This window comes from Triticum dicoccoides, chromosome 2B, assembly GCF_002162155.2.
Source record: "Triticum dicoccoides isolate Atlit2015 ecotype Zavitan chromosome 2B, WEW_v2.0, whole genome shotgun sequence".
Classification (NCBI taxonomy): Eukaryota; Viridiplantae; Streptophyta; class Magnoliopsida; order Poales; family Poaceae; genus Triticum; species Triticum dicoccoides.
The window spans coordinates 132,124,134-132,135,913 of record NC_041383.1 but is presented as its reverse complement, the minus strand read 5'-3'; the positions used below and the strand labels follow the sequence as shown (position 1 = coordinate 132,135,913).

At 43.6% G+C, this 11,780-nt stretch overlaps 1 protein-coding gene across 1 annotated transcript in view; it reads right to left on the bottom strand.

Annotated features, from left to right (window-relative positions):
• Positions 1-8,105: 8,105 nt before the first annotated feature.
• The window catches only part of LOC119362596 (E3 ubiquitin-protein ligase AIRP2-like), a 4,440-nt gene continuing 765 nt past the window's right edge, over positions 8,106-11,780 (bottom strand). The window contains exons 2-5 of the mRNA XM_037627842.1: positions 10,114-10,325; positions 9,952-10,018; positions 9,623-9,857; positions 8,106-8,728 (exon numbers count right to left, since the gene is read on the bottom strand). Of these exons, the coding sequence (XP_037483739.1) occupies positions 8,518-8,728; positions 9,623-9,857; positions 9,952-10,018; positions 10,114-10,325 (725 nt within the window). The 3' untranslated portion in view covers positions 8,106-8,517. The remainder of the gene's footprint in view (positions 8,729-9,622; positions 9,858-9,951; positions 10,019-10,113; positions 10,326-11,780) is intronic.

Genomic DNA, 11,780 nt, shown 5'->3' with positions numbered 1-11,780 from the left:
CAACAATGCTCACTGTTCATCAAGGAAAGGAGGCAGCAGGGTTCGATCGGCTGTAGTTAGCAGCAATAGCGAAGGAATCACTCGGGTTCAGTACCGTAGCTAGTGCAATCGCTCTGGTTCAGTTAGAGCACAACGCCTCGCTCGGGTTCAGTTAGAGGCCAATGCCTCGCACACACACGCGCGTATGTGTATGAGAGAAACATGCATCGCTCGGCCCCCGACCACCAACCGTAACCGGGAACTCCCCAAAATTTTCCTCGCCCTCGCTTCTACCATGGTTTTTTCCATCATGGACGGCCCAAAGAATGTCATGCAGTTGCGTCTCCGGCCCGCCCAGGATGAAAAACCCATTTTCTGTCATGATTTTTTGTTATAGAAGTAGGAGCCCACCACATCTATGATGATACCGGGTTTTGTCACAATTATCGTCATAGAAGTGTCATAAGTATGACAGGAAAATAATTCATTCAGCCCAAAATGTCACGGATATGTCTTTTTTTGTAGTGTTACGTTGTGGTGTTCCAGGTGGCGTGAGCTGTGAAACTATTCCACATTGTTTTAAATGAAGGCCAAACTCATAACTCAAATATTCTCGATCAGATCGTAGAAACTTTATTTTCTTGTTACGATGATTCTCCACTTCACTCTGAAATTCTTTGAACTTTTCAAATGTTTCAGACTTGTGTTTTATTCAGTAGATATACCCATATCTGCTCAAATCATCTGTGAAGGTCAGAAAATAACAATACCCGCCACGAGCATCAACACTCATTGGACCGCATACATCGGTATGTATTATTTCCAATAAGTCACTAGCTCATTCCATTGTTCCGGAGAATGGAGTTTTAGTCATCTTGCCCATAAGGCACAGTTCGCAAGCATCAAATGATTCATAATCAAGTGATTCCAAAAGTCCATCTTTATGGAGTTTCTTTATGCGCTTTACACCGATATGACCCAAACGGCAGTGCCACAAATAAGTTGCACTATCATTATCAACTTTGCATCTTTTGGCATCAATACTATGAATATGTGTATTACCACGATCGAGATTCAATAAACCATTAACATTGGGTGTATGACCATGAAGGTTTTATTCATGTAAACAGAATAACAATTATTCTTTGTCTTAAATGAATAAGTGTATTGCAATTAACATGGTCTAATCATATTCATGCTCAACGCAAACACCAAATAACATTATTTAGGTTCAGCACTAATCCCAAAAGTATAGGGAATGCTCGATGATGATCATATCAATCTTGGAACCACTTCCAACAAACATCATCACTTCATCCTCAACTAGTCTCTATTTATTCTGCAACTCCTGTTTTGAGTTACTAATCTTAGCAACCGAACAAGTATCAAATACCCAGGGATTACTACGAGCACTAGTAAGGTACACATCGATAATATGTATATGAAATATACCTTTGTTCACTTTGCCATCCTTCTTATCCGCCAAATATTTGGGGCAGTTCCACTTCCAGTGACCATTTCCTTTGCAGAGAAGCACTCAGTTTTCAGGCTTAGGTCCAGCTTTGGGCTTCTTCATGGGAGTGACAACTTGCTTGCCATTCTTCTTGAAGTTCTCTTTCTTTCCCTTTTCCCTTTTCTTGAAACTAATGGTCTTGTTTAATCATCAACACTTAATGCTCTTTCTTGACTTCTACCTTCGTCGATTTCAGCATCACGAAGAGCTCGGGAATCGTTTTTGTCATCCCTTGCATACTATAGTGCATCACGAAGTTCCAGTAACTTGGTGATGGTGACTAGAGAACTCTATCAATCACTATCTTATCTGGAAGATTAACTCCCACTTGATTCAAGTGATTGTAGTACCCAGACATTCTGAGCACATGCTCACTAGTTGAGCAAGTCTCCTCCATCTTTTAGGCAAAGTACTTGTCAGAGGTCTCATACCTCTTGACACGGGCATGAGTCTGAAATACCAATTTCAGTTCTTGGAACATATCATATGCTTCGTGACATTTCAAAAAACATTCTTGAAGTCCCGATTCTAAGTCGTAAAGCATCATGCACTAAACTATCAAGTAGTCATCATATTGAGCTAGCCAAACGTTCATAACGTCTGCATCTGCTCTTGCAATAGGTTTGTCACCTAGCAGTGCATCAAAGACATAATAATTCTGTGCAGCAATGAGGATACACCTCGGATCATGGACCCAGTCTGCATCATTGCTACTAACATCTTTCAACTTAGTTTTCTCTAGGAACATATAAAAAATATAGGGAAGCTATAACACGAGCTATTGATCTACAACATAATTTGCAAAATAACTATCAGGACTAAGTTCATGATAAATTAAAGATCAATTAATCATATTACTTAAGAACTCCCACTTAGATAGACATCCCTCTATTCATCTAAATGATCACGTGATCCAAATCAACTAAACCATGTCCGATCATCACATGAGATGGAGTAGTTTTCAATGGTGAACATCACTATGTTGATCATATCTACTATATGATTCACGTTCGACCTTTCAGTCTCAGTGTTCCGAGGCCATATCTGCATATGCTAGGCTCGTCAAGTTTAACCCAAGTATTCTGCGTGTGCAAAACTGGCTTGCACCCATTGTATGTGAACATAGAGCTTATCACACTCAATCATCACGTGGTGTCTCGGCATGAAGAACTGTCACAACAGTGCATATTGAGGGAGAACACTTATACCTTGAAATTTTAGTAAGGGATCATCTTATAATGCTACCGCGAACTAAGCAAAATAAGAATATAAAAGATAAACATCACATGCAATCAAAATATGTGACATGATATGGCCATCATCATCTTGTGCCTTTGATCTCCATCTCCAAAGTACCATCATGATCTCCATCCTCACCGGCATGACACCATGATCTCCATCATCTTGATCTTTATCAATGTGTCATCACATGGTCGTCTCGCCAACTATTTCTTTTGCAACTATTGCTATCGCATAGCGATAAAGTAAAGCAATTATATGGTGCTTGCATCTTATGCAATAAGGAGACAACCATAAGGCTCCTGCCAGTTGCCGATAACTTTAACAAAACATGATCATCTCATACAACACATCATGTCTTGACCATATCACATCACAACATGCCCTGCAAAAACAAGTTAGACGTCCTCTACTTTGTTGTTACAAGTTTTACGTGGCTGCTATGGGCTTCTAGCAAGAACCTTTCTTACCTACGCATCAAAACCAAAATGATTTTTCGTCAAGTGTGTTGTTTTAACCTTCAACAAGGACCGGCCATAGTCAAACTCGATTCAACTAAAGTTGGAGAAACAGACACCCGCCAGCCACCTGTGTGCAAAAGCACGTCAGTAGAACCAGTCTCATGAATGCGGTCATGTAATGTCGGTCCGGGATGCTTCATCCAACAATACCGCTGAATCAAAGTAAGACGTTGGTGGTAAGAAGTATGACTATTATCGCCCACAACTCTTTGTGTTCTACTCGTGCATATATCATCTACGCATAGACCTGGCTCGGATGCCACTGTTGGGGAACGCAGTAATTTCAAAACAAGATCTATCTATCTGATGCATAGAAACGAGAGGGGAGAGTGTGTCCACATACCCTCGTATACCGAAAGAGGAGGTGTTTCGAAAGCGGTTCATGTAGTCGGACTTCTTCGTGATCCAACCGATCAAGTACCGAATGTATGGCACCTCCGCGTTTAGCACACGTTCAGCTCGATGACGTCCCTCATGCTCTTGATCCAATTGAGGACCAGGGTGAGTTCCGTCATCATGACGGCATGGCGACGGTGATGATGATGCTACTGGCGCAGGGCTTCGCCTAAGCACTACGATGGTATGATCGAGATGTGTAACTGTGGAGGGGGCGCCGCACACGGTTAAGAGAAACCTTTGTGTTCTAGGGTGCCCCCCTGCCCCCGTATATAAAGGAGCAAGGGGAGGCCGGCCGGCCCTCCTTGGCTCGCCCCATCAAGGGGAGTCCTACTAGGACTACTAGTCCTAGTAGGATTCCACCAAGAGGGGGAGAGGGGGAAGGAAGGAGAGGGAGAGGGAGAAGGAAAGGGGGTACCGCCCCCTCCTAGTCCAATTAGGACCCAAGGGGGAGGGGGCGCATGGCCTGCCCTGTCCGCCCCTCTCACTCTCCACTAAGGCCCATGTGGCCCATTAGTTCCCCCGGGGGGTTCCGATAACCCTCCGACACTCCGGTTTTATCCGAAACTTCTCCGGAACACTTCCGGTGTCCGAATATAACCGTCCAATATATCAATCTTTATGTATTGACTATTTCGAGACTCCTCGTCATGTACATGATCTCATATGGGACTCCGAACAAACTTCGGTCATCAAAACACATAACTCATAATACTAATCGTCATCGAACGTTAAGCGTGAGGACCCTACGGGTTCGAGAACTATGTAGACATGACCAAGACACATCTCCGGTCAATAACCAATAGCGGAACCCGGATGCTCATATTGGCTCCTACATATTCTACGAAGATCTTTATCTGTCAAACCACATAACAACATACGTTTTCCCTTTGTCATCAGTATGTTACTTGCCCGAGATTCGATCGTCGGTATCATCATACCTAGTTCAATCTCATTACCGGCAAGTCTCTTTACTCATTTCGTAATACTTCATCCCGCAACTAACTCATTAGTCACATTGCTTGCAAGGCTTATAGTGATGAGCATTACCGGGAGGGCCCAGAGATACCTCTCTGAAACACGGAGTGACAAATCCTAATCTTGATCTATGCCAACCCAATAAACACCTTCGGAGACACCTGTAGAGCATCTTTATAATCACCCTTTTACGTTGTGACGTTTGATAGCACACAAGGTGTTCCTCCGGTATTCGGGAGTTACATAATCTCATAGTCTGAGGAACATGTATAAGTCATGAAGAAAGCAGTAGTAATGAAACTGTAACGATCATAATGCTAAGCTAACAGATGGGTCATGTCCATCACATCATTCTCCTAATGATGTGATCCCATTCATCAAATGACAACACATGTCTATGGTTAGGAAACATAACCATCTTTGATTAACGAGCTAGTCTAGTAGAGGCATACTAGGGACACTATGTTTTGTCTATGTATTCACACATGTACTAAGTTTCCGGTTAATACAATTCTAGCATGAATAATAAACATTTATCATGATATAAGGAAATAAATAATAACTTTATTATTGCCTCTAGGGCATATTTCCTTCATAGGGATCATGATCGCCCTCATTGGGCATAGTGCCATCGATGGGGTCGTTGTCAGCGTTATAGCCCGCGTCCTAGTCATTGGCGCCATCCGAGGTATCGCCGTTATCGATTGTGTCGCCGTTACCAGTGGCCTCTTGGCTAGCATCACCAATGCTCATGTCTTTATTATGGCGTCACCAACGCTGACATGGGGTGGCTCCTCCCCTTTCTCCTCCCTTTTATCCTTGAGTATCTACCATGTAGACGTTGAAGGTAGAGGTGGTTTCCCAGTTCTTGGTATAATCGGATGTTAGAGGTGACGTTGTATATGACATATTGTCGACGTCCTCTTCCATGTCAATGCTCTCCTCAGAGGCATAGTCCAACACGTGGTTAAATCTTTGATCGTGGCGACTAAGTGGGTGGTAGGTGGGGTGAGAAATTCCACACCTCGAATCTAGATCTGATCTGATCATGGTCCCGGTTTGCCCGTTCGAGATCCTAAGATCTCGGATCTGGCATAGCATCTCGTCAAAGGTAAGAAGGTCGGTTTCGCTTGTCTTCCGACAGCAAGTGGTGCAGAGCTGGACTATAGACGAGGTGGCGCAAAAGGTTTCCTAAGGGTTTTTAAATGATATGCTCAATGTCTAGGACGATGAGGGAGTGTTCGAATTCGGGATCGAGGTTTGATCTGTGAGTGCAGCTATACCGAGGGCTTGTTCGAGATCAAATCTGAGGCGTAGGCAACGACATCCATGGGATGATCTGACATCTGGCCTAAAGAGGTGATCTTGTCATGGCGATTTGTGGCATTTTCCAGGTTGTCGAGCCAGATGGCTTGGTCCAGAGGGAAACCCTCTATCTGCCTAAACAACATGGTGTGTTGGCGAGCAGTGTGATGTCGACGAAGACAAAGAGTTGGCCGGGGATGAAGATGTCCTCATAGCCAATGTTGTTGTCGATCCATAGATCCTCCATCGAGCTCATACGATCACCTGGCGGGACCTGCATGGGCCACCAATGTCGGTGCTAAAACCGATAGATCTCGGATAGGGGGTCCCAAGCTTGGGGATCAGAGCTAGATTGTAACAGGGAGAGTAGGGACACGATATTCTACCCAGGTTCGGGCCCTTTTGATGACGTAAAACCCTACGTCATGCTTTCTATATATTGATTGCGATGGGGTACAAGTATGCCCGTCTCTACGGACTAAACCCCACGGCTTATATAGAGGCCGAGGGTACCTAGGGGTTTACAAATGGATGGTTACAATCTTTATAGATAAGCATGCCGGTTTAAGTACGCTTGAAGTGAACATCAAGTCTTCCGAAGATCTACGTCTTGATCACGCCACAGGTCAGGGCCGACACGACCATGCTAACAATCTTCAATGGGTCCTCAGCTTGGGCCATCACTGACGGGGCGACGTGGCAAGCACCCCCTAATCCAGGAAACCAACAAAGAGACACACCCGTACCATATTGAAGCTTGCCCAGATCTAACACCTGCTAGCTGACACATCGACACCATTAGGTTCACCCAATAGACCTGGCTACCCAGATCCATGTGATCACGCCCTCACAAGCATGTCGCTGGTGTTGGAGCAAACACCACTGGGACTAGGAGGAAGTTCAGGGGCTTATTTCCCAGCTGTGATGTTGTTGCCACCTCAACATCTCCACTGGGACACGCGAAAAGAGAGTACACATCAAATGAGGAGCAGGGGTCTTTGCCGAAGACGCCTAGTCCCCTAGAGTCGCCACCTCCCCTAAATAGCTAGGGTTTCTTTGCCTCACGTCATGCTGTCGTCGGTCCATGTCGTCTTCGGCGGTCTTAGGGCCATGGGAGTGGAGTGGATCTCTGCCCTTGCCGGTGGGAGGGCTCCGCTTTTTATATATTTCTTTAAGTTTTGTTAGAGTATGTGTCCTGCTCAGGAAGACGAGACAACGGAGGCCCCGTTCTAGTGATGCTTCTAGCATCGTCGGTGGGCGTGTGGTGTGTCTCCAGCAAATCTGTCTTTGGTAGATTTGCTCGGATCTATTCGTCGTTCGTCTTTGTTCTTGTATCTTCAGGTTCGATTCTTTTGATCTACGCTACTCCTCGTCGGCGGCGGTTGTTGTTCTGTTGCGCTAGTCCTATGGAGTCTTAGCACGACGACTTCCCGGCGAGGCAGGGGCGATGACAGCGGCGTGCCTTCAACTCGCTTCAATGCTTATAGTCGTCGCTAGGTGGTCTACAGATTTAGATGTAGTTTTTGTTATTTCTAGTATTCGTTGTACTATCATGATTGAAGGTGAATAAATCGGAAAAAAAATTCAGAAAAAAAGAGAGTTCTTTGCCGGAGAAAAAAAAGAGGTCTTTGCCGGAGAAGATATAGAACCAAACGCACGTTTCGAACCGCGGCGACAGTTTTAACCGTTGCTCATGCCTGAGTGCCCCGCCCGGTGGATAGTCCGTATTTCAGTTGGCCCCGAGCCAAAACCGAGGCTGGTGGATGATTTCCATCCCGAAAGCAGTCTCAGGCTCTGCTCTCGCGTGTAAAACATGACAAGAAATGGAACCATGGAGGACGGGCGTGGAACAAATGAGACATCCACCTCAGGCCACTGTACCAGAGCTGACACTCCAGCGACCCTCTGCTTGTGACGAGTGACGTCCTCTTGCAACGACGGCCGTTCGACTGATTCCATTCATCACGAAAGCGAAGCATCACAGGTTCATATGCCTTCGGTCGGAGCTGCCCGCACCACCGTGATACTGATATGCAATCCATACAGCTTGTCTCCAACGTCTATGGCGCAGAAAGATTTTCAGACTTTGCAGACTCAATCGAATGGATTCCTGCAGAATTCGCGTCAAAGTACACACTGCTCTAGTCGACACAAATATCGAACAGAGCATATTCTTCCAGAATGGCATTCCCCCAAACAGGCACAGACGAAATGCTTAAGAGCCAATGATTCATTACTTACATGTCCACAAAAAAAAATCCATTACTTACATGCCCAAGGCGTTAGACTCCTAACACATCATCACACAGGCCGTGTGGATACAACTGACAATAATTTACATACATAGGAAATACCTCACATACATAAAGAGCCTCCCCGGCGAGCAGCTCGGAGCGTTCATAAGCTCGCGGCAGCCGGCGCCCGGGGCTCCAGAAATGTCTACAGCACCAGCAGCACCCCACTGATGAACAACCGGCAATGTCTACAGCACTAGCAGCACCCCACTGCCGAACAATTGGTAATGTCTACAGCACTAGCAGTACCCAACTAATGAACAATTGGCGCAGCGCCGAGCCGAGCACAGGGTCACTTTACGTGGGAATCGTATACCTCGAAAACAGATTCGGGGATCACCGTGGGCAACTTATCTATGTACATGAAGAGACGCCTCAGGTTCTCTCTTCGGACCGTCGCCATGTCGACGATGTCCCTGTTATCCGTGTATATCCAGAGGTCGGCGGAGTTGACCCTCTTGAGGCTGTCGCGGCAGAACGGACAGGACTGGGATCTTGATCTCCTACAGGGAGGGAGACCACACTTAGAACAATAGGTCTAAAGAAACCGAATGGATCATGTAGAAAGTTGATTGTCAGACTGTGACATGTTCAGAGCCAAATACAATTAAGTGTGTTTCTTTTTAAAGCTGATTCTTATTTCAATTCAATGAATGCTCAAGCTACTCTGTCCTAATACAGCAAAGGAGGTGTAACTAATCCTGGATTAAGTTTTCATTATGTGAGAAATGAGCTCACACCAAATCTAGTCATTGTGCACACCATTTGAAATCCTGAGGCCTGGTATTGCTTCCGATTCCATGTTAAGATACCATGTCCAATTAATTCCCGTTTCTACTTTATATACCAAAGTATAATATTCTGATTAATTAATCATACAAAACAATAATTATAAGGAGCATGTAAGCCAGCTCAAAGCAAATATATATTCTTTCTAAAGAAAGCAAATATCCAGTCAACAAGGTGACTTTAAATAGGGTGGGGTTCCATTAGAATTAGATGCCAACATAGCCTCCTATGAAGACCAAAGAGCAAGCTCATAAAAGATGACCTAGTGGCATGATAACGACATAATCAAGCTGACCACAGCAGTTTGAAAGGTAAAATATTCATTAGCCCTTGGTATCATGCTTTAGGATCAATATTCCACGAAGATAAATGATTTCGTGCAAGCACAAAAGGACCCAATTATTTCCTAGGTGACCATGTTGATGTCTGTTTTTCAGATTGATTGTCAAATTACAAGTTGGCAATGCAGCCACCTTAATTATGAATCCTGAGGACCTATCATTTCATCTTGATCATGCATAAGTGTTTTATTATCAAGGGCAAAAGCCAAATATTTTCTGATACTGAATTTTGCTCGACAATACAGAGAGAAGAGAAAAGATAGGTACCAGTCACGGTAGCATTTAATGCACATAGCATGGCTACAAGTTGGAAGGACAACTTTGTAGTTTATTTCCATACATATGCCACACTCTTCCTCTATATTATCATCAATCTCTGAGATCACCCTTTTGTGATCCTCCTCTCGTCTTCTATACCTCTCTATACAAATTGCTTTTTGTTTCCTGTCCTCCACCTCATTAATTCCTTCATGTAATTGCGCCAGAGAAGGGTAAATTACAGCTGCCAAAAAATAATGAAAAATAGAAACATAATGAACAAACCAGTCAAAGCAAATAAATGCGTGAAACAGTTGCAGAAAGCAATTATACTGTACCATAGAATTCCCTAATGCTCGCTTTCCTTTCATGAGTGGACATGGTGGTTGTCCCATCAGCATAAACCTGCAGATTTAAGAATATAATGATGTTAATCATGGCTGCAATTCAACAACAACAAAATAATAGCAGAAAGAAACCTAACTATGATACTTGAGTACCTTGTAAATGAGAATTCTCAACAGCCCAAGAGCACCAGCAAGGTTGCAGTCTGTCCACTGCACAAGAAAAAGGAAAAGGTGTGCAGCCGGACAGTATGACATCCTCATCTGAAGACAGGCACCATCATATTCCCTTCGGAATTCAGAAGCACTGCAGTTTTTACCAAAAAAATAAATTATTGAGCAATGCATTATTGATGCAAGAAGAGAATAAACAAACTATACTAAAATCTCAAGTTACACAAAAAAATCACAATTCTGTTCATTACATTTCATGGTCTTACAGATAAGGCAAAGCTGATCATGAAAGCACAAGAAATTAGGATAATCATGATATCCCTACAAAAAAGACCACTCCAGAACTTCATTGACCAACTTCATCAGAGAATAGCAAGTTTTGTTTCCGAATTAAGGCAGCAAATGTGTTGTTAATGGCCAGCAATGACATCAAAGCATAGAATATTTCTGTGGTTGATCGTGCTAACACATATGTGTGTGTAGGGAACACCATATCAAAAAACAAAAAAAGAAAGGGCACTGCTCCTGGTGATTTCCTCAAATAAACTGCTTGCCATGTTGCTCTCCATAGTAAGAAAAAGTAGTTTAATACTTACATTCTTAAATCATTTCAGTTGCATCATATGAGGTATAGGAACATGGTTAAAGTTGGAACCAAAGTTAGCAGTCTCTATACTCAATATTAAAGAATACCATTAGTGGTCAATATTTTAGAGATTACAACTAAATTCTGAAAACTAAGCCTTGTACACAAGTGCCTGCCTAAGGCAACAGTAGCCTATTTCAGTTGGAGGCCCACAGGAGTCGAAAGCATTCCTACACCACGTGTTAAAATGGTACTACATGATAAACGTATTATTGTTTCCTGACCAGGTTCTAAAGCTGTAGGGAACCCTTACTAGTGAATTCATCCAGAGAAACTGATGGTGTGGATAGTAAACAAAGCATGATAACTAGATCCATGATGCGTAATTGTGTAGCTAGTTGGCGAAATGATATTGTGGACAACAATTTCCCTGAAGATATCCGGAAAAAATTTCAATGGTGATAATGATGAAGAAGCCACCACCACATTGTCACTCGAGAAGAATTGCATCGTACACCAACAAAGAGGGATTTCATGACGAGAGCTCAGAAAGTGCTGTTCCTATATTCCACTAGTGCTTCAAGGCCAATGATGGTGGCTTCGGTCAGAAGGCAGTACATTTGTCAGACACGTGTCAATGAAATAAGCTGCGTTTCAGTCCTTCACAGCAACCCAAGTATAATTATACCCAATATAAAAAACTAAAGCGATAAGTATATGCAGTCAATCAAAATTGGAGCAGTAATCCTGGAGTGTCAGGACTCAAAACTGGAAGCATACATATACTTATAGCATAATAATCAAATTAACCAACCAAGGTGTGTACGGCAACGGTAATAATCTGCAAATAAGCTCTCCAGGAGGAGGATTAAACGGAGACCGCAACGGATTAATTGCGATACAGGCCAAAAATACCGCATGACATTTGCGCGGACATAGCAGCAGCACGAACAGGCCAATCCACTCCGAACCTAGATCAACACGGTAGAAGGCTCCGGTAACAGCGCAACACTCCACCCAGCTCAAATGAAAGGCCAATCAAACAACAGAATTTGTATACAGG